Source organism: Prunus mume, linkage group LG4, assembly GCF_029339155.1.
Source record: "Prunus mume cultivar Tortuosa linkage group LG4, ASM2933915v1, whole genome shotgun sequence".
Taxonomy (NCBI): Eukaryota; Viridiplantae; Streptophyta; class Magnoliopsida; order Rosales; family Rosaceae; genus Prunus; species Prunus mume.
Window position 1 is genome coordinate 2,726,997 of NC_142701.1, and position 23,883 is coordinate 2,750,879.

At 35.4% G+C, this 23,883-nt stretch overlaps 1 protein-coding gene across 1 annotated transcript; it reads left to right on the forward strand.

The window, feature by feature from the left end:
* Nucleotides 1–199: 199 nt before the first annotated feature.
* On the forward strand, nt 200–22,867 carry TPC1 (two-pore channel 1). The gene is given in 25 exon segments (XM_008230844.3): nt 200–485; nt 592–735; nt 841–948; nt 2,494–2,589; nt 3,632–3,762; nt 4,356–4,416; nt 5,618–5,784; nt 8,417–8,522; nt 8,706–8,783; nt 9,804–9,865; nt 10,166–10,238; nt 12,904–12,969; nt 13,071–13,214; nt 14,557–14,584; nt 14,587–14,613; nt 14,980–15,087; nt 16,741–16,804; nt 17,081–17,249; nt 18,298–18,362; nt 18,485–18,575; nt 19,531–19,617; nt 20,745–20,822; nt 21,286–21,323; nt 21,425–21,532; nt 22,459–22,867. Coding segments are annotated over 24 exon segments (2,202 nt in total). The 5' UTR covers nt 200–362; the 3' UTR covers nt 21,513–21,532; nt 22,459–22,867.
* Nucleotides 22,868–23,883: the final 1,016 nt, after the last annotated feature.

Here is a 23,883-nt window from a genome sequence, read left to right on the forward strand (position 1 = left end):
TGTCGTGAGGTGAGAGATACTATTACTATCACGGGCCCCATAACCTTTGCCGACATAAAGCATTCAAAATCTACAGATCGCGCCATATCCTATGCCGACTATTCAGGTGGTCACGGGCCCCATAGCCCATGCCGACATAAAATATTCAAAATGTACAGATTCAGAAGGTCACATCCGTAATAATACCACAACCCGATCCCCGATCCTACACGTAATACTTCCGCGGAAAGAGTCCAGCCGAAAAAAGAATAAAAAAAGAAGAAGATATTATTAAGCAGCAGACAAAGCAAATGACGTAGTGTAACCAGAACGAAGCAACCCATTTTCTATTTTGGATCAAACTCAAAAGTGCGACGAAGAAGATGGAGAAGAAGCCTCTGCTCGGAGGCGAGGGCAGCGGCGTTCGATCGGCGGTCTTCAGACGCCGCTCCGATGCCATCACCTTTGGCTCTCCTTATCAGAAAGCTGCCGCACTCGTCGATTTGGTCTGACTCTCTCTCCTAAAACCTTCTTTCAATCTTGCTCTTTACTCTTTGCTCTTTGAGTTGCAAATGCATTGCAATCATGGCTGAAATTGCAAATAATCTGCAGGCGGAAGATGGCGTTGGCTTGCCTGAGCAGATACTTGATCAAGAAAATTTCCAGAGTGCTGCAAAGTATTACTTTCTTTATGTTCGATTTAGCTTCCTTTGGGCCTTCCTATATTTTGCTCTCATAATACTCAATTTCCTTGAGGTGAGTTTTTGCTTTTATTTTTATTTATAGTTATTTGGGGTTATTTATTTGTCCAATTTTAGTATCCCCTTTGATTGTTGCTTGGTGTTGGTTAATTCTGTGCAGAAACCTCTATGGTGCGCGAGGTATACTGAATATACATGTAGTGACAGAGACTACTACTATCTTGGGGAGTTGCCATACTTAAATGCTGTTGAGTCGCTTATTTTTGAGGTAATTTTAGCTTTTGGACTCTCTTGCTATTGTAGTTTCATATTCAACTTTCAAATAAAGTTCATCATAAATGTTGGATACCCCATTGGACATTGCTTTTAAAGATTTCAATGAGTTGTTTTAAGTTTACCATTTTAATACCTTACAAACTTTAGAACTCATTAGTTTACTTACGCTATATGTGGAAGGTGAAGTTCTTCAAAATGGGTGTTTGGTTTGGGTTGGAAGGCTGTAATGTACTGATCTTGTGTGTTTGGGTTTGTAGCTGTCTGGTTGTCTGTCAGCTCATTGTTTGTTTGTTTGTTTCTGGTGGTGTTAGTGGATTTCTTGTCCACCTGTTTCACCTGTTTTTGTTGTATTTGGCTGGTTATCTTTTTAATTGAATGTTTCTTATTAAAAAAAAATATATATATGTGGAAGGTGAAGTTCTTCAAAATGTTCTGTCCTTGTGTCCAGGAGTGCTGCAAAAATATTTGCACCACTCACATTCACAAGGTGCTTATGGAATAGTTAAATCATGATAATTAAAACCCAACATGTGGAATTCAAATTGACATTGGGAGGTTGTAATTGCTTTCATTAGAAATTAGGGTCTCTTGATCTGATACATACAGTTGGTTGGTTTACCACTATCCCAAAAGTTTAAGCTGTTATAACGCTGGATAACAATTGCCTTTAGTTCTATTATTTAGCAATTAGATCACACTAACATTTGTTATCCGATTGAGATATTTTGTTCTCCTCTGAAGATGAATTAGGTTTTGTCTAATCCCCCAAGAACTTGTGGTAGTATTGGTAGTCCAGTAGACAGTATCAATAAATTAGGGAGATAATTATTATAACTCTATACGGGTATACTAGAACCTTAATTGGTTATATTTTTATTTCTATTTCCAACAGACAGAAAATGTCATATATACCACCTCCTTGCATTATAGTTTTATTGAAAAAAAAAAAGAATTATCTCGAACCAGAACTTTGGATTTTCTAAATAAATAATATATTTCCTTTTCTTCCCAATAGTATTGGGTTGTGGGTGAGGTAATAATTTTGAACATTGGTCTCACATTACCGGTATAGATGTTTAAGGATATTGATTATAAACACTGTTTGACTATTATTTTCAAGTTTGTAAACTTATCTCAACCAGTGTTAGAATTTAGAGGTACCTTTTAATGACAGTACTCCTTAACAAGTAGGGCTGGATACCATTAGTATGCACAAACAAAATTCCATCTTCTAACAAACTGTAGTTAAAGTTAGAATGCATAAACAATTTATTATGTAATGTATATTTGTTGTTTACTTAGCAGAAATTGAATATGGAAAATACTTTTTTCCTATGTGTAGCCTGACTGCCCGATCAGTGCTGGAAAGATGTTGTTTGAAGATTCATGTGGTCCACCTGAGCTTCTTACATTCATTTTTCTGACATTTTGTTTATTTATTGTTTTATGTGTGTCTATTTTCTGTTTTTTAATGCATTAGAGAGCTAGTTTTCTATTATCATTTAAATTTTTTTATATTTTACCTTTTCCTGTGCAGGGCATAACACTCATTATACTCATGGTGCACACATTCTTTCCAATTTCATACGAAGGGTTCCATCTCTATTGGGAAAACCATCTTAATCGATTTAAGGTGGGTGTTTGGTTTTGGCTTTATAGTTGGCTGTAATTATGGTCTTGTAGAACTGTTTATGTGATTCAAATCGCGCTTACTTGATTTGCTGCTTGCCAAATCCAAATAATCTGAGATGACTTGGTGTGTTGGGTAGGGGAGCTTTGGGTGGTTAGACCTGGCTACTGTTGGTGCTACCTGTAACCAAGGATTACAATGTTGGTGTACAACTCGACATTTGGGCCAAAATGTCCCTTTTTACAAGTTTTTATTTTTTGGTCAAAGTTTTGATTTATTTAACTGTTATGCAATTCTTTATTATATTAGGAATGCAATATAAACCATGAAGGAATTTACATGAATATTACAAAGTATGTATGTTTTTCATGTTTTATCACACAAGACATCTTCAATATGCCTTTCATATCCAATATTCGAAATCTGTATACTAGCCTTTTCTTCATAATAGAAGGCAGAAAAATATGGTCTGGGTTCTGGGTTTTGTACGGATAGAAAGTTATCTTCTTATAAAAGACAACTAAGCAAAGAACCATCCAGCCCAAAATCCTTGAGAAATTGATTTAGGCCTTTTGTCCTTTGTGACAACATATGGTTATTTCTAGAGGCCACAGTTGTACGAAAAAAGTGAACTGCTAAAATGGTAGTGTTCATCTTTTCTAGGCATGTATATTATAATATTTATTTTGTGCTTTTGGACCTAACTATTGATATCTTCAGCCTTATAAATTGGGGAAAAGATCTTGAATAGAACTTTTACCGTAACATGGTTCTCAAATAAACTGATTGTATTGATTGAAAATAGGCCCAGAAAGTCTTGATATTGCATAAATAAAGTATGTCGATATTGTCGATTTGCTACAGTAATAGTTATATTCGATAGCTTTTCCCTCTAAAGAGTTCGGAAAAGAGAGCAGTTTTGGTGTAGAAATGATAAAATCAAGGTTGAATTCAAAATTTTGATTTGTCCACGGGCCGTAACACCCATATGATAATTTTGTTCTTTTTAGTAATAAATTTGGTTGATTTTGATTTTGATTTTCAGGTCGTGGGCCTACTACTTTTGGTTGCTGATCTGATGGTTTATGTTCTCTATTTGTCTCCAACGGCCTTTGATTCCCTTCCTCTCAGGATTGCGCCATACATCAGAGTTATCTTTTTCATCTTAAACTTTAGGTATTGTGTAAAACTTGATTCATGTGTTTATACAGTGTGGAGTACATAGTCATACAGGGAGATTCTTTCAAACTTGGTGGAAAAAAAGCCTGGGGCTAGAAGGGAGATTTTTCCAGCATGCAACCATCTTAGTTCTTTCTTTAGTTTTGCACAAGAAATTTACTTATATCAGTTTAAGCAAGGATGACCGTGCAACCTTGACATGTAATTTTTTTTGATATGCACAGGAATTTTGCTTATATAAATTTGAACAAAATTATTTGAAGGGACTGTAATTAGACCAAACATGATCATTTGGTTGAGCTGTAATATTTTTGTATGGTTTAGCTCTTTGACATCACGTTAGGTGGTTTTTCTCATTGTTATTTAAGGTAACATACCCGTTATGGAGGAAATTAAGTAACTCTAAGGCAACATCAGATGTAGAGTTAGTTTGATGCTGCAGTTTTTATTTTTTAATTTTTTATAGTATTAACACGACATGAATTACCAATATCGTACTTATATTAACGGTTCTTTTTATTGTTAAACAACTTTATCTTGATTTAGTTTGATGCTGCGGTGTTGATTATTATTTTTACTTATATTAATAGGGAGTTGCGGTCGTGCATGCTCATCCTGGCAGGAATGCTTGTCACATACTTAAACATCTTGGTTTGTTAACTATCTATTGTTGTGCTGTTATTGTTGTGCCATCATTTTGTTAGTTTCTTATTGTCTTACCTGCTACCTTTATTTATTTTATTGGTCCCCTCTCCTGAAGCTTGTTGTGGGTAATGGAGGAGAGTCAGATTTTGGGAATATATTGTGTTGGGGAAGTCGTCTTTTCATTATTTATTTCCCACTTTGTATTGAGCTTCTTTGAATTGTAATGCTGCCATCTCTTCTTTGGCAGTTCTCTCTTCACTTGGTGTTATTTAATTGAACTTACAATTTTATCTAAACTTCAATGCTAGGGAGTTCCAAGTATTTGCAGATTTGTCCTCTCTTTATGTAATGTCTCCTTGAGCTCGAGTCTATTTGACCAAAGATCATGCTCAACTCATCCTTCTGGTAGCTTTTTCCTGCAAATCATTGTTCCTTCATTGGTACAGAAAAAGTGGATTCGTCCTCTCAGACATTTAAGATCATTTGGATGGCCTGTATGCCAGCTATGGTGCAAATTTTCTCTTGGGTGGTGGCTCATAGAAAATTAAATACCTGTTACATGTTGTAGAGCAGATTCTTTGTATAGTTATCTCTGCCTTGGTGCATGGTGTAAACTGGATGAGGAGAACGCAGACCACATTTTTCTGCACTGCAGGTTCATTACTCAGATTTGGAGGATTTCAGGAGGTGTTTGGCTTGGTGTGGGTTTTCTCTAGAAACTGCTCTGTGTTGATAGGGGGTTTCATGAATGAAGGGGTTAAGGGTTTAAGGTTTCGGATTTGAACAAGAGAATCTTTAGAGATAAGGAAGAGGGTTTGGAGTCAATTTGGATGGAGTTAAGACTTTTTGCCTCTTTGTCCAAACATTTTAGAGACATTTCTCTTAGTGCAATCCTTCTTGATTGTGGAAGAGCGTTGCACTGAGCGTGAGTGTATCTTGGGAAGCTGCTGCTTCTGTTTTTTTCATGTTTGAGAGATTTTGTTCATGTATTGTAGTTTTTGTAGGTTGACCCTAGATTCTGTTCATCTTTCCAAATTCTATTATTCTGGTTGCCATCAAAACAAAAAATTCTTACTTTCTGTTATACAGTTCCTAAGGCTTCTGTGATGGTAAAGTTCCATCGGTTCTGTTTCAATTTCAGAATTTTAATATTCAATGAATGAACTTCCTTTTTAGGCTTTCACTGTTTAATTTTTTTCAATTGCAGGCTCTGTGGCTTTTATTTCTTCTGTTTGCCAGTTGGTTAGCCTATGTCATGTTTGAAGATACCCAACAGGGGAAAACAATGTTTACTTCGTATGGTACCACCTTGTATCAAATGTTTGTTTTGTTCACCACGTCCAACAATCCAGATGTCTGGATACCTGCCTACAAGTAAGTGTTGTCTTGAAAGTTGATTAGAATCTTACTCTTATTTCTTTCTCTTGGTTTTGAGTTTCAACCAATAAAGTCTGGTTTGCTACTGACAAGCTGAGAAATGTTAAATTTTGCTATATATATATATATATATATATATTTTTCATGCGTTTCCCCTTATTTTGGGCTCCATTTAGATGGAAGGATTTGAAAGAAAGGATTTTTATTTGACAACAAGGCTAAATTTGCTACAAAAACTCTACCACATTAGAATGAATTTATTTGAAATAACTAGATGTAGTACATTTGAAATGGATTTGAAATGACTACATGCAAGGAATCATTTGAAATCCATTTGTTTTCTTCCTTCTTGTCCAAATCTTGGCATGCATGGATTGTAATAGTCTATGCAAACAGTTTTTCCTTATAATCTCATCTAAATCCATAGATTTTGAATCCCTCCATCCAAATGGAGCTTTAGGGATTTTTAATTTGAGTTGATTTGGATGGTATGTAACTCCTTGGAGATAGACGGGAATTAGGAAATATTGAAATCCTATTGCCTTCTTTAAAAACAATAAAAAAATTTATATCTGTCTCTCTTCCCTATGTTTAATTCTGAATTACCTAAACCTCTTTTTGAAGAGGAAGAAACATTTATTAATAAAAATCAAACAATACAATCCGTGGACAAGAAGTACACTTCAGAATACAGAATCAAACCCAACAAAAAGGGGAAAAGAAGAAAAAGTGAAAATCCTACAAAATGTTATTTGTTTAACAAGAACAACTAATCCCAACTTATTGTTGCCTTCCAATCTAATATGCTTCTGTCAAGTTTTGCATGATGCCCCTTTCATTAGCTGGTTATCTAGCTGGTCGGTTTCTCGTCCACTTTGTTTTTGTACTGACTTTGGGCACTAATAAAATTTTGTTTTCGTGTACTAAAAGAAAAAAGGATTTCCGACAAGTCTACATCTCTAAAACCATTAGATACAGAGGCCCACAAGGATGACCAAAACTTCACACAGCTCTTCCACCTCTGCCCCTTTATGCTCTTCAAAATTTCTTCTGTTCCTTTCCATCCAAATCATCCTTATTACCTTTAACCAGAGTTAAATAACAGTTGGGCCATGATTGACTTGATTGACAATTTCACCCTGCTCTCTGCACATCACTCACTAGGTTGGAGCTAAATGCTGGTCTTCTTTGTTGGAAGCTGATCACACATGTTTAGCTTCACATGAGCAACTCTGACCTTGGGAGGGTCTTTTGCCTTCCATTTTATCCGAGCTGGTTCAAATCTTGAAACAGTAATATCCTTTTCTAAGATGCCTGAAATATGATTTGCAGGTAAATTCCCCTGCACATTCGAGTCTCTAAAATGCCTATTTGTTTAGCTAGCATGTGCTAGCCAAACTAGTGGACAATTTATTCATTGATCTCTTCTTTTTTTAAGGAAATTATGTTTCTTATAAAATAATAATTTCCCCTGCACTTTCCATTCTCCATAGCCTTGAATCGGATCGCTTTATTGTCAATCTAGAGGTCCATTTGAGCTGGTTCAAAATTTATTTATAGACAGTTATCCTTCTGGAACTGTTATGAAAATTTGGAGGAAGTTTTTTTTCTTCTTATTATTCTGTAATAATTTTTGAACATGTGGGTAATGTAAAAAAATCAAGAAGGTATTGCTTTCATATTATGGACACATTATGGGATAAAAATCAATGAGAAATAAGCAAATCAACATAAATGCAAGAGAAAAGTCAGCAGGAGGAAAGTCACCACGAAAAGTGAAGGGGGATCAGTCAAGCAATAGGGAAATCAACATAAATGCATGAGAAAGAGGAAACTATATCCAGCCCTGTCGAAACATAGAAGAAAAGTTTCTCTTTAGATGGCACTTTAAAGTGCTTGTAGTGCATTTAGAACTTGATTTATTTTTTAAGTTCTTTTAGGCCCCGTTTGGTTCACGGAACGGATTTGAGGGGAAATCATTTCCCATGTCATTTCCCAAGGGATGGGAAATGGAAGATTTCTTTCCCACGTTTGGTAATGCCGGGAAAGTAACCGGGAGATATCACTTTATTTCCTTTCCCATGTTTGTTCTGAGTAGGAATGGAAAACAAAGTTTGTATAATTTTCCAATTATACCCATATTAAATCAAATAAACAAAAGAATGCATTTAATGATATATTGTAATTCTAAATTGTTAATGGGGACAAAATGTTCATGAAAAATATGCATTTAATGTTGACTCATTTTCCCAAACTTTCCCATGAGGAGGGAAAACAAGACCCAAGTTGGGAAGAGGGCTTCTCTTTCCCCCCTACTTTCCCATATGTTGGGCAACCATTTCCCATGCTTGGACTTACCAAACATGGGAAAGTGATTGATTTCCCATCCCACAAGCCTCCTTTCCCATGAACCAAACGGGGCCTTAATAGCATTTCTGGACACATCAGGATTTCTGGAAGTTTAACATTGGCATTTTCCTTTTATTTTAGCTTCTAGAGATTGTTTATTCCTCTGCAAATTGGTATTAGAGTAGTTTACAGTTTTATTAATGTTTTCTTATTACATGGTTTGCACTTTTATTTCGTTGGTGCCACTATTTAATGAAATGTTATTATATTTATTATTTAGGGCTTCACGTTGGTATTCCTTGTTTTTTATTCTCTACGTGCTGCTGGGAGTTTACTTTGTCACTAATTTGATCCTTGCTGTTGTATACGACAGCTTCAAAAGTCAGGTGTATTTCATTTATCTACTTTGCACTCTTATGCATGTGTTTAACTACATGACTGCAACTGTTGTATTTGTATTTGGTCTTCACTTGTTTAGCTGCTGCTAGAGCTTACTACACTAGCAGTGTTGATGGAAAAATTATGGAATGCACATGCTTATATCTTTTTTTTTTTTTTTTTTTTTGTAGCTTGCAAAACAAGTTTCTGAGATGGATCGGTCAAGGAAAAGTATACTAAAAAAAGCCTTCAATTTATTAGATAAGGATGTAAGTAATGGTTGCCGCTCATCCTTTAGATCTTCCTTTGGACTGCTTTTCAATAAATTTCGCTGATTTCTTTCATACAGGAAATAAGAGATATGAGCATCTTCCGTTGTACATTTATTATTCAGTTTCTCATCTCTATATTTAGTGATTTCTCATCTATCAGACCTTCAATGCTTAAGAAAATAACGGAAAAAGGGAACGGAAAATTTTAGGTTTTGGATAAGGTACAAGAGAAGAGAGGTAAGGAAGGAAGAGGGAAGTAAAACATATTTGCATTAAGATTGTTAGTTGGAATGTATGAAGATTGGGGGGCACAATGAAAAGGAAGGTAATAAAGAAAGTTATCGTAAATTGTGGTGCAGATTTAGTGTTACCCAAGTAATGTAAGAGAAAGAGTGGTCACCAAAGTGGCTTTTATCAATTGTATGATTTTTAATCTATTCTAATCTGAAGAGGTGGTGAGTTCGGCGATCATCACCAAAGCCTTTCAGGCATGTAGATATGTGGCTTGAACATCAATCTTCAAAAAAAATGTTTTATAAAATGGTGGGCAGATGGGGAGGAACAAGTTTGGGGAGGGTTCAAATTTATGAGAAAATTGAGAGCTTCAAAGGAGAAAATTAAGTTTATGGGTTGCTACAGTGCCAGTTGGATTTATTGAATGCCAAGCAAAAGAAAACTACTTATTCCATCTGAGTTTTGTTGTAAAAAATGTGCTTTGTATGTGCATGTTTGTCTCAGATTTTGTAATTATAGTGAGTTCTCTTTCCTTGAACTTCCATCCTTATCGGTTTTTTCTTTCTCCTTTTTCCCACTGGAAAACACTGTTTATTTAATTTGTAGCACTGCCGTAGATCTTTAGCCGCTATTGTAGGTAAAACATAATCATCACAATTATATTTACATTTATATGGAAGTTTCTTCTGTTGTGTGTGGTGTGTTGATTATGTTCTACTGCTATTTTCATTTTGTTGCATGTCATAATTGGTCTAAGTGTTCCATCATTTTGTGTTTGACCAGAATGTTGGATCTCTCAATAAGGATCAGTGCATTCAACTATTTGAGGAACTAAATAAATACAGGTATTGATGATTCAATCTCATCCATATGCTGTCAATGTTCCATGTATATTTTGAGGTCCTTTTGCTTGAATGTGAAAGTGAGTACTCAGTGTCTTACTAAGTTGACTCTGCCCCTTTCGTGCTTGCCTCACATACACAGACCAACTAGTTATTTCTTATACTGTGTCAGTGTTACATTGTCCTGATCTATCTTGTGTTGTAAAATATTTGCATGTGTCAACTGCTAGTTTGTGATTTTTATTATTTCGTGATGTCGACCTCACAAATGTTGAACTATTTCTTTGTTTAAATTTTGTTTAGGACTTTGCCAAAAATGTCAAGGGAAGAATTTGGGCTGATATTTGATGAGCTGGATGCCAGTGGTGATTTCCAGGTAGATTAATTTCTTCTGGCTCTTAATTAGACTAGTTTTTTTTTATTCTTTAGTATGAATTTGACACATTCATTATTTTTATTTTTTCGTCACCTAGATTAATTTGATTGATTATTTTGTTTTCTAGTATTTATAATTCAACTAGAACTGCCCTTTTTTAGTAAGGTGTGCACTTGACATCTAAATACAACAATCCATGGTTGTGGACACAAAACGTTATGCTTGAGTGGATAACCCATGGGTAGAGGGTTTCATAAATTTTAGTGAGTGATACTTTGATGAGTTTTACAAATTTTACTTTGGCTCCACTGACATCATCACAATTGCTCTCCTAGCCCGCCCTCTAAAAAGTTTCCCTTACTTGCCCATTTTACCATCAGATAGTCCATTTTTCAAATTTTCTTTTTCAACATTCAAAATTTGGAGAAAAAGGGTCCTGACTGGCCAACAGTAGGGAGAAGGGAGAAGGGGGAAATATTTATTTAAAAAAAAGAAAAGAAAAAAAAAAAAGAGGAATGAGGGCAAATGATGCAGGGTTGTAGAGAGGAATTATCTAGGTGCCCTGAGAGCCACCATTATGATAATGCGGTCCTTATGGTAATCTTGTGAAATTTAATAATAATGCACTGGTGCATGCCAAAGGGAGGTGTGGGGTTGTGCGACACACCTCATTCCAACTCAATGAGCATGTCACTTTTTAAAATCTTTTGTATGGATATCATTTTCCCATTTGATACAAACATTGATATGTATAATTAATTGGTATAAAAATTAGTTATGCCAATTATAAGCAAGATAATTGGCTTTCCAAGTAGAAATTGGGCGTGTTCTTAGTCAAGAAAATAAGCCAATTTTGGGCCTCTGTTTATGGGATAGAGCTAAATTTTGGGCATCTCTTTGGGCCTCTGTTTCTGGGCAGTTCAAGGATTATCACTACTCCATCATCTTGAGAGATATGGAAGCAGTCTTAAGATGATTTTATATAAGTGTTTTCTAGTTTTAGATATATATATTCCAGAGCAGTAGGCTAGCTATATTTTTTCCTTATTCTGTTGTTTTTTGAGTTCCGTTTCCCTTTTGTTGTATGATCGAGGATATTTTCCTTTTGATTATCAATACAAACGTTTCTATTCAAAAAAAAAAGAAAAAAGAAAAAAGCCAATTTCCTCTAACAGAGAAAAGTTGGATGAGGATTAACATATTTTTCTATTTATGATAAGTAGTGCAAGCTCTCAACCATTGGTGTTACCGTTCATAAGGAGTTCATTCTTGTATTCTGATCACGAGGCACTCAAGTACTTGAATTCGGACAGGAAGTTGAATGTCCAATGTGCTAGATGGAGTTATTTCTAACAGGAGTATACCTTTATTCTCAAACATAATATTGAAAAGGCTGGTTGATTCAGCGAGTCATAATTCTTTGTCCGAGAAAGTTGTGGGATTTAAACGACTAAAGAGGGGTTGGTTGCCTCTTCCACGTGAATTGTGGCAGGTCATTAGTATGGATTTTATTCTGGGTCTTACAATGACTATCAAAGGCTGTCAATTTTCTAATAGTAGACTGACTTTCTAAAACTAGTCATTTCATTCCCTGTAGCAAGACTTTTATGCAGTGTACATCGCCATAATATTCTTCAAAGAGGTGTTGCATTTACATGGACTGTCAATAACCATAGTTTGTGATTGAGATGTGAAGTTCATGTGCTATTTGGGTGAACTTTGTTGAAACTATTGCATACTGAACTTTTCTTTCCAGCCCTTTTCATCCTCAGATTGAGGGAAAATCCAAGGTGGGTGAACAGAAGGGTGATTGTTGAGACACTTCATGTGACTAATTGGGATCTTATTCTTCCCGTGGCAGAATTTGCATATAGTGGTTAACCCTGTTGTAGTAATTGGTGGTGGGATCCATCTTGAGAAAATATGTTTTCGGTAAAACTAATCCTAGCTTACCCAAATGAACTACAGAGAGTTCAAGAGTAAGATTAACATTTTTCACGATCCATTGATGCAACTCTTGGAGTATTATCTAGAGTCTCAACTCTTCTGGTTGAGAATCAACAGCATTTTGCCATGTAGAGATAAATTGTACTACAATCTTTGTAGATAAGTCTTATCACCAGTTGGGATCATTGCACAATAACTAGTGTTTGTGATTTATATCTCCTTGCTATGCCATACTTTCATAATAGGAGATCTTAATTATGTTCCAGCACTAATCCCGCTTATTGTTAATTTGTTACTAAAGTACTGCCCTGATTTTCCTATAGCTCATGATTATCTATCCACAGTGTGAATTCCAAACTAACTTGTTTTGAGGGCTTACTGTGGAACACATTTCACACTTCTCTTACGGGCTTTTGGGAAAATCAGTTTTTTCTTCTGTTAAATTTTTGGCAGATCCAATCTGTTAAGGAGTTTGAAATAGTTAAATAATTCTCCTATTAAATCATGAGTCTGCTGATGAGATCTGGGTTTAACATATCTTTGCTAGTATCTCTCTGATTGATATTTTTATTATTTTTTCTATATACTGCCCTTTGATACTTGTGCATGTTAGCATGTATCTTGTGTGTACTTTATATATTTTCATTTGGTCACTATCATTTGTTAACTCTGCATCTTCCTGATTTATTTGCTGGACATTTATCTGTTTCACTGGTAGATCAACTTGGAAGAATTTACGGACCTTTGCAATGCCATTGGTCTAAGCTTCCCGAAGGAGGATACTGTAAGTTGAATTGCTTAGACCCAAAACACAAGAAAGTTGCTAGTTCATTTAATATGATGGTGAAGTGTTCTTATACTGGACACTTTAAATTTTGGGTGCAGCCATCTTTGTTCGAAAAATTCCCTTCACTCTACCATTCATTATTGTCTGAGAAGTTGAAGGCCTTCGTACGGAGCCCCAAATTTGGATACATAATATCCTTCATGCTCATAGTCAATCTGGTTGCTGTTATTGTCGAAACAACGGTATGGCTTGAAACTCAATCGAAATTACACAACTGCTCTGCATAAATCAGTGTGCACACATACACATGCACAAACACATGTATTCATATACGGAGCTTCTAAAGAGAGATCCCCTTTTACTATTCACCAAGAGGGATTGCAGGTTAGGCCAACCATCAATGCGATCCGATGATCCGAACTGTTTAATTTCTAGGACATCATTCAAGGATCATAGTTGCAAAAAATCACTGAAATCTGAAATTATTAAGACATCTAACAATAACATAGCAGACGGACGAACACAATGTTTCCACTAAAACAGCGAAATGTGCATTATCATAATAAAATGCTCCAACAATCTCAGATTTTGCTATTTTTTTGTTGAGAAGATTCTAAAATGGGGACCTAAAAACTAGGAGGTTCGGATCCTTAAAACCACAATGCAGAGTGCTCCCAACAATGGTATCCCTTTCAACTATTCATCCCTAGGGATCCCTCTTACGAAGTGGATTGATACAACATTTATCATTATATAACATTAAAATTTGAATTGTCAAACTTTAATTGAGAATAAAGTTTTACTAAATTTAAGGGTTAAATACCAAAATGGTTCCATGTTTTATTATGTTGGCCAGCTTGGTTCCTGTGTTTTCAATTTGCAAATTCTGTCCTTGGGTTTGGAACTGCCAGGCGATGTGGTGCATTTCATTAAATTCCCTTTTAATTTTTTTATAAAATAAATAAAAGATATAACTATTTGAATTCAACTTAAAACAAAATAAATACAGCCTGAACTAATAAAAACAAAATTTAAAATTAAATAATTAAAAAGGAAAAGAAACCACTATCCCATCCCAGCCAGCCTCCCCCTCCCCGCCTATGGCAGCCGCCATCACCCTTCTCCCTTTTTCTCCCCCCTCCCCCGACAACAACTTACCATAATGTCCACCTCAACCCCCAGCCACTTTCCCCACCAAGGCCACAACCCCGTGCCACACCCAGCTCCCATTTGCCCCATCCTCAGCGGATCCCACAGATCTTCCACCTGATCTAGCCCCATCTCTGCCCACCTGGTCGTCGTCCCACTCCACACAACCCTCACACTCCTCTGTCGTGCCCCTCCACCAAAAAGACTACTGATATCTATTCTTGTCAATGCAAGAAAACTATCTCTTTCACGTTTTGTTTTTGTCTGCATTCATGTTTCATTATTTACGAAGGGTTCAATGGAATGGTATGCCACTTTCTTGTTAACCATGGTTTGAATAATTTGAACATTCTATAGCTCATTATTAATTGCTGTTATTATTTATATATCGACTTGTATTGCGATGTATGTTAATTTTGAATTTGGTGGCTTCAGCTTGATATAGAAAACAATACTGGTCAAAAGCGTGGCAAGCGGCAGAGTTTGTCTTTGGTAAGGGCTTCCTACAGCATTAATTCTTCTGGTACTGTCTTCCTTGGAATAGGAGTTGAATAATTATGCATTTAGTTTTGAAGATGTTTATAGCCGTCTAAATTTCAAAATGTTCTAGAACTTGTGGCCTGGGGTTATTATATATATCAAAGAAAGCACAATCATATATTCCAACCAGTTAAAGTACTTCAATTTCCAGTTTTCCATTGCTGATGAATAATTAGAGTACATTATCTGGTTGTTATTAACAATCCATATGCATTTTCTTTAGTTTTCTCACAGCCAGTTGTTGATGTCAGTTATTGAGAGCTATTTCTGGGGACCTTAGCTTTAAATTGTTCGAATGGTTTGTTTTGTGTCCCACAGGGTGGATATATGTACTGGAAATGGCTCTGAAAGTCTATTCTTTTGGATTTCAGAACTATTGGAGGGATGGTCAAAATCGCTTTGATTTTCTTGTCACATGGATAATAGGTAACCTGTACAGAAAATCACATACAATGTTTAAAACTTTAATGATGAATGAAGTGCCTTAATTGTAAACCAAAATAGTTCTTTTGCACGTGTACCCTCATATAAATTCTATTGTTTGGTCATTGTCTTGAATTGGTTTATTAAGCAACAGGATAAGAAAAATGTTCAAGACAACATGTGGCCCAAAGAGGCTCTTGGTAGGGAACATCTTGATACAGTCCTAATCTTCATGGGAAGCACTGTCAAGTGGCTCACAAGTACAAAAATGCATGACCCAGAAGGACATATTACTTGCTAAGCATGCCATCTCTAAAACCTCACATTACCTACACTACACATATATCTGAAAATATTCACTTTTTATTTTAATTTAAGCTTATTTATTGTTTTGCCTCCTAGACTATCATCCAAATCTCACTTTCTCCCCTGAATTTTATTTTGTCTCACTTAAACCCCTGAATTTAACTTCCATGTCTGACATCTCCCACCTCCGTTAAGTCTCTCAACAAATTTGTGAAGTTTGATGACATGGCACAACTGGGTTGGTTTTTTTGGCCTACATGTCATCTTTGTTGGCGCCAAGCGGACAAACAATTACTAATAAATTCTTTATGAAAATTCTTATCTTTTAAAAAAATTAAAACAAAATAATACTAAGTTGAAATAGAAAATTTAAAATAAAATAGAAAAACCAAAACAATCCCCTGCTCGCTGGACACCTCTCTCTCTCTCTCTGCATACTCCATCAACAGAGAGCAAATAAATCCAACTTGGAAGAGGCAATTAATAGCACTTAAGGCTACAGAGCTGTGGCAGCCTATGAGGAGTTGGATAAAGTCAAGGGACTTCAATAACGCCATTGAAGAGGAAGAGAGGTTTTTTTTGGGGGTGTTGGATGGTGAAGTTTTGTTTATAATTTGGTATATGATCTTAAAAATAATTTCTAACATATCAAGATCTTCGAAGTATTGTTCAATATTATCCCCACTAACTATTTTGTATATACGTCGTCATGTTGGGTGTAATTCGCTGAATTTTAGGTTGACTTTGGACTGTATCTAGAACTGTGGGATGATTGTAAGGGGTTACTTACCTATTTTATACCTCTGTATAGCTATTTGCTCCTTGTACTGGACAATAATATGCATAAATTAAATTCCCATTTTCTCCACTTTCAGCATTCTCAGCTTTTTATTAGACCAAATTGATTTTTACCTTCATTTTCAACAAGTTCAGAGCAAAGAATTTTAAAGATGATATTCTTTAAGTCTGTCATATATGTTTTTCGCTGATTATTGTAGCCCCTTTCAACATTATGTGTCTCTTTCCTCGTAAGCATTGCCCTCCCCTACCGTCTCCCTATTTGGTAATTCACTGCAAATTGCATAGGTATTTCACCTTTCCAAGAATCTCATGTTTCGAACTGGGAAGTTAAAGCAGTAAACCTGAACTTTCGGACTAGGTATCAGTCTGGGAACACATCGGAGCAAGAAACCTAACTAAAAAGATGTCATTTACATTTATTAACTTGATATGTGCAATCATGTTTTTAACATATTATTTCTATGGCTAATTAAATTTGGATTTTGTGCATCGTTCTTATCTTTATTAGATTGCATAATATATCTATGACGAATATTATCACTTTTGCAGTTATTGGGGAAACTATAACTTTTGTGACTCCTGACGGACTAATTTTTTTCTCAAATGGAGAATGGTATGGGCAATCTAATTCCTATACTCTATGCTATTAGCTTTCCTATATTTCCGCTTTTTACTGGTTCTAATTTTTGTTGATGAACTATCTTTAAGCCAGAGATTTCTTGTAGGCTCGGAGTTCTTGTGTCTGCAAGTTTAGGTGCAAGACTCCAAGCAGGATTCTTTCTTGTGCCTAGAGTTTAGGCACATGACTCCAAATAGGACAGTCTTTCATGATTACAAGATTTTTGTAGGACAATGAATGTAATTGAATTTCTGACTTTCTTGTTCACAGGATTCGCTACCTTCTCATTGCAAGAATGTTACGATTGATTAGGATCCTGATGCATGTCCAGCGTTACCGAGCATTTCTTGCCACGTTTTTAACTCTCATACCAAGTTTGATGCCATACCTTGGGACCATATTTTGTGTAATGTGTATCTATTGTACACTTGGGGTACAGGTAATACAGTGCTATTTTAAACACTAAAATACAAAATTTGAAATTATAAAAAAACCCAACACCCAAAACACTCACACCCAAAACCCATCATTACACACACTCAAAACCCATTTATAAACACACCCAAAAAGTTGACTTTGGGGTTGATTTTGGGTGTGTTTCTATGTTTAAATAGTGCTTGGGTTTTTTTATAAATACATGTCTAAGATTGGGTTTATTTATAAATTTGTATATTTTAAACTATCATTTGTAACTCTTTTTGGACTTTCATTAAAAAAAGAGGACAAAGGGTTCCTCTGGCCCACCAGACCAGACTAGCAAACTCTAGAATTTAACATAGCAACCAAAAAGCTACAAGAAATAAAATAATAATAATAATAATAAAAAACTATCACAACAATACTGTAAGGCAGTACAGCTTTCCAATAAGACATGTTCTTTTTAGTCGTACAAAAGATAACATTTTCCATTTACTTGAATGATGTCACACCCTTATTGACTCTATTCTCTATATTATCTACCGTCCTATATTATTATTATTATTATTATTATTATTATTATTATTTTCTTATTTGTAAAGAAAGGCTGAAAACTTCTACATATTTTACCATTTGAGACACAAAAATGAAGCTCATTTTCATTCAAGAGTACTGCTATAAAACCAAGATAAATATCAGAATTCTGGATACCAACTGATGTCGCAGCATTTCAATTGTTCATATTTGTTCCCACTCTGAATCAAACTTATGTCTAATGTCTAAGATACTGTGATTATCTGCCCTATGATTTTTTGACCAAAATTGAGGAATACTTTTGGTGCCTCTAGTATTCTTATTTATTGAATGATTTGATTCTCAGTTTGGAAGGTTCCATGTTGTCTAAGGCAGACAGTGGTTACTGAATCCATTTGTAATAATATGGCATGGCATGTCTTCCAAACCCCTTCGTAATACACTTATGTTTCTGAAACTATAGTATAATCAAACCTTCAACCTTTATACCAATTTTATAGCAGTCCCTAAGGATTTCTTTATTTTCTAATTTGTAGGTATTTGGTGGAATTGTTAATGCGGGAAATGCCTCTTTGGAAGGAACAGATTTTTATGAGAATGAGTATCCTTTGTCATTGATGGGACTCCTTTCGTCAAACCTGCGATATTTGGTAGAATATCAAACAGGATTGCTATTATCTCCTTGTTAAATGTTAATTCATTGACTTTTCTTGACATAATCAGCTATTTACTTTTCAACTTCAACGACTACCCAAATGGGATGGTGACACTTTTCAATTTGCTAGTCATGGGGAACTGGCAAATTTGGATAGAGGTATATAAATGTCCCTTTTTTTTTTTTGTATTTTGTTTAGTAACATATCCCGTATTTTACCCCCTTAGCCCCACTGGATGGGGAAAAGAGAAATACCCTTTTTTTAATAACTTGGCAATTCTTAGGACCTATCTGAATGCAGAGATGAAAAATCCTGGGAATCTGTCATAAACAAATCATGCGTAACTGAAATCCAAATGGTCTGTCTATCTGTAGTCCATAGTAGATTGGACTGGTTATGTTAAATACCCTGTTAAACTTTAAATCTGTGGGTGATAGATCAAGAGCAGAATATCCTTGTTTGCAATACTTTTTTAGGATGCTTTTCTATTGGATGTGTCCTGCTCATCCTTCTGTGTTTCCTTCGCTGTGGGTTGGTTTACTTTAATGCCTCTAGCTTATTTATTTCTGTATATTTATTGCATAATTTTGTTATTATACATTTCTTGAACATTCCACTTCATTTGCTGAACCACATATGGTGCATGGAGCAGATTTCAGAATTCAGACTTTTTAAAAGTTGTTCAGGAACACTTTGGCCTCATTTGGTGGGTAGGATAAGTAGTAGGATTGGATTAGCTTAATCGAATACTATGTTTTCTGCTAAAAACTGAATGTGGATAGGATGAAAGGATAATCCCACCATAATCCCATTATGTGCATTTCTGTAGCATAACTTACCCTACCAAAAAGGTGGGATACATAATCCCACTACTCCAACCCTTTTGACCTTGGACCCAAGACCCTGGAACCGCGACACAAACCTGGGACACAAGTGCCGATAAATGATATTTATCCTTTCTATCCAATGTAATACATTTTACCTCCTAATCCAATCTAGTCCTAGTCACCAAGCATGGCCTTTAAGCAATTATAATCATTTTTGCCTCATATTTGGTCAAAGAAGAAATAAATGGCTATTATGTCACTAATCATTTATGTTTTACTATTTCAGGGTTACAAGGAATTAACAGGAACTTGGTGGAGCCTGGCATATTTTGTCAGCTTTTATCTTATAACTATCTTACTGCTATTGAATTTGGTGAGCTACAAAAATGTTACTACAATATTTCATCTATACTTTATTACATGCATGCGTGCAAATATATCCTGTATGCATGAATGCTCATGCAATTCATACATTGATGCATACAAATGTACGCCTCAGATTTCGCATTAGGTGAAACAACCCTCTTCTGAATAAACTTTTCTATGAACATTATAAAATTGCAACTAGGGAGTTGGAAGCTCTGCTCCAGTTCCATTCCTTACCTAAGGAGCATAAGCTCATTCCAACAATGATTGGGGAAAAAGGCTGCTATCACCTCACTCAGACTCGAATTTGGACTGAGCATACGGAGTTGGACGATGAAATATAACAAGTAAACTGCAGGCCTTGTGCTTTGCAGAGTGAAGCAAGAGAAGAGAAAAAAGACGGGGGTGGGGGTGAGGGGAGCAAGGTCTCTCCCAGTCACCACATGGATTGGTGGAAAATCCACACCTAGTGCCCTATCAAAGTGCTTTTATACTACCGAAGTTCCTAACACTTGGCAGAAGACTCTAAATTTTAGTCCATAGGCATAAGGTACCCGCAAACAAGAAAATGGTTTATGATTAACTCAGTCGATGCATGGATAAAGTTCTCAATGAATTAAATTCAGTCAACGTGCAAAAGGGATTCTTAGTTTCTTTTTTAGTTTGTTTCTTGATTATAATACGCACTAAAACCTTTGAAACTAAGATGCATACTAGAGAGCAGTATGTTTCAGAGTACTGAATCATTCTCAGTACAATTTCTTTTCTTTATATTATATTTTTTTTGAAAAAGAGAAGAAGAGATTATCTTTTTCTCTATATTTTATTGTTTTAAAGCATCAAAATGAGGTTGTTAAGCTTTTTATTTATCTGTTGGTTAGCAAATGTTGTAAGTAAAGAAATTTGAGAGTCTACACATCCATATGCAAACTCAATCGTTGGAAATGATGTGTGATCTTGGCATTTGTAGGAACACTTTAATCAGAAAGATTGAATAAAGTGGTCTTAGATACTGAGGCTGGCTTGTACTTAGCATGGGTGTTTGGTGTCTCATCATGCATATCTCTCAGTTTCGCTAAAGATATAACAGAAAGTAAACCTGAATTTTTTTTTTTTTGGTAAATGTAATTTCAGGTAGTAGCTTTTGTCTTGGAGGCTTTCTTTGCTGAAATGGATCTTGAGATATCAGAAAAATGTGAAGGAGATGAGAAGGTAAGTATCTTTGGGTTGTTATTCATATGAGCCCTGTTTTTGTCTTCATTTATGCCGTTGGGACTCCTTGTCAAACATATGTCAAATGTACATTTTCAAATTATAACCCATAAATTCCCTGGTGTCAGATTAAAACTATTCATGCATTAAATAGTTGATGTGACAGCTGGCTAATTTTGAATTGACTTTTATGGTCTCTATAAAGAGCCAGCACAAGTAGTTTTCTACATGATCTGGTTTTTTGTACAGAGTTTGGCCTTAATGATTTCTGTGCATTATAAGGGGTTGACCTCATGCCAACCCTGAAATTTTAGGATGAAAAAATTCTTGCTGGGTTGGAAGCTTGGAATCAACCCTGAAGTTTTTCATTTTTCCTGCTTTTATGGGGTCATATATAATAGACCTGTGGTGATTATCAATTCAGTGCTACTAAATGAGTTTAAATCTGTCTTACTTTATTTAGGAAGTGGAAGGAGCAAAAGATCGACATCGATCTTTGGGGTACGTATTTCTAAAAAATTGTGGCAATGTCATGTTGTTACCTAAGCCTATTCTTAAAAGTGTTACAGATAGTCTAAACTCAAATCTTGCATTTTGTGCAGCTCCAAATCTCGAAGCCAGAGAATTGATGTTCTTCTCCACCATATGTTGAGTGCAGAGCTAACTGAGACACAGCCCTCTAATGCATAGCTTCCTATATTTCCATTGTGGTAATGAATTCCTTTTTATCTCAAGTTGACTGTTAAAATATTTAATTCTTTCAAAAATTTATCCTGTAGCATCTGATCTTGAATATGAATGCACCGTATTGTGGATTAATGAGTTATATTTTTCAAATGGGTGCTTCTACTCATACACCACTAAAAACTTTATTGAATGTCAAATCTGTCCTTTTTGTGAAAGAACAAACTATTGACAAAGGCTATTTGAAAAGTCATTTTCATTCGCTGTTCATATCCCCCATCAAAATTGGTGACACGCACACTCAATTTCTTCACCCTAAAACCCTCAAGAAAACCCTAAGCCACGCTTTAACTCACAGGCTCACAGAGGGATGCAAGTAAGTTATTTTCGATGAATGGATGCTCAAACCGATTTCATTAGTCTTCATACAGATAAGGTGAGTGAGAAAAACTTTATAATTGACAACTTAGGCTAAGCCTCAATTTTTCCTGATCTTAACCTGATCCAAATTAAGACCAAAAAGCCTGTCAAGCTCAAGATATGTTGAACGAGCTGGTGGTCTAGGCCTCCACCCGGGCATAGGGTCCTGGATTGACTGCTGGTTAAGTTGGAGCTCTGACAATAGAAATCATGGGTAACTAAGAATATCCTGATAATTAAGGCAATCAAAGATATAGCTTCAAATTGTGGGTGCCAGGAATATTTCATTTTAAGATTCCATGTTGTTTAATAGGACTTGTACAACATTTGACTTCCGGTATCTTAATGCCTTGGCTGAGTGGTGCCAGACTGCGATTAACTTTGATTGTGCTTCTCTCCTTAATTTTTGGGCATTGTCAATACAGTTTTCAGATAAATGAGCATAGCATTGACAGAGTAAGTTTTGTTTTAGGCATTCCATCAATTAGCTAGGTTGGTCATTTCGACTTATATTTTATGTGATTCTTGGCAGATTGTGTTTATGGAACTATAGAAACAGTGAAGGAAATATCGACTCAAGAAGGCTACCTGTCTTTGTCCTCAGATTCTCTTGCTGGTCTCAGAATGAAATCTTTTTGGAAGTGAGACCTTGCTGGAGACAAATACATCGTTGTTGTGCAATGGACTATGTTGCTACATTGGACTATGTTGCTACATTTAGATTAGATCAACGAGTGCTTTTACCATGATCCTGTTTGCGGTAATTTTTGTTTTCACATTTTTGCTACTGATACACAGATTGTTCATCAAATTTGTAAATTTGTTGTAATGTTAATTGATTGTACAAGTAAAACCACTAGAAGGTATATGGCGTTATGAGTGGCATCTCCTGTAAATACTTTATATATTTTCAATACATACATATATATTTTCAATCTTTATTTAATATTTTTAAGTCAATTAAATGAACAGTTTTTCCAGAACCTCCTTTGAATTTAGGGATTCTCACATTTGTTTGGAATTTGATTTGGCAATTCCAGCTTATTTATTCCTGGCGTTTTGGGGTCTCTAGTAAGAGGGTGGCCGCAGAAAGCCAACTAATTCATTCCCGAAGGTTATAATGCAGTTAAAAAGTTCAAATTCTAGCTTTTGGGGTGAAATTTTTTGGACCGTTGGATGGAGAAAGAGAGAAACTGCAATCTGACTGTTCTTTTTGTTCAAATATAAAAGCTTTCATTGAATTGGAGACCAAGCCTTTGAGTAAAAGCGAAAGCTAGTGTGAGCAACTATAAACAAAATAAATTATAGGACAATTGAAATCTGAGTGGAAGCTTCACCTGCAAAATTAGTTTGAGAGAGTATATATATATATTTTTTGAATTTTGATAAACTTGAGAGATGGATTTCATGAATCATGGATCATTGCATGCAAGAGGTTGCAGCTTTAGGTGATGTTGGTATATGAAGTAGTGTGTATGCAGATGGTGGGGGAGAGGGTTGGAGGAGTGGTGGAAATCCAGGGATAACAATAATTAGGTTATGTTTTTTTTTTTTTGGTGATAATTATGTTGGTTTTAAAATTTTAATTTTAAGTTATAGAGAATTGACTGAAATGCCCTTAAATTTAAAGGAAAGGTTAACATAGTTAGATGTGGATGATATACTGCAACACTATAAAGTTCAGGTGGTTTATGGTAAAAATTAGAAGTTCAAGTGGTACTTGCACTCACCTAAGAAGTCAAGTGGTATTTATGCAAATTTCCCTAATATTTGTCATAAAGAGACATCAATCTATAAATTAGTGATGGTGGCCATGGTGGTGACATCATATGCGGTATTGGTAGTTGTGCTACTAGTGGTGACGTGGTGGTGGTGATGGCTATGACAAGGTCACGGTGGTAGTGGTAATGGTATGAAATAAACTCTCATTCTTTTGGAATTTTAGAAATGATAACTA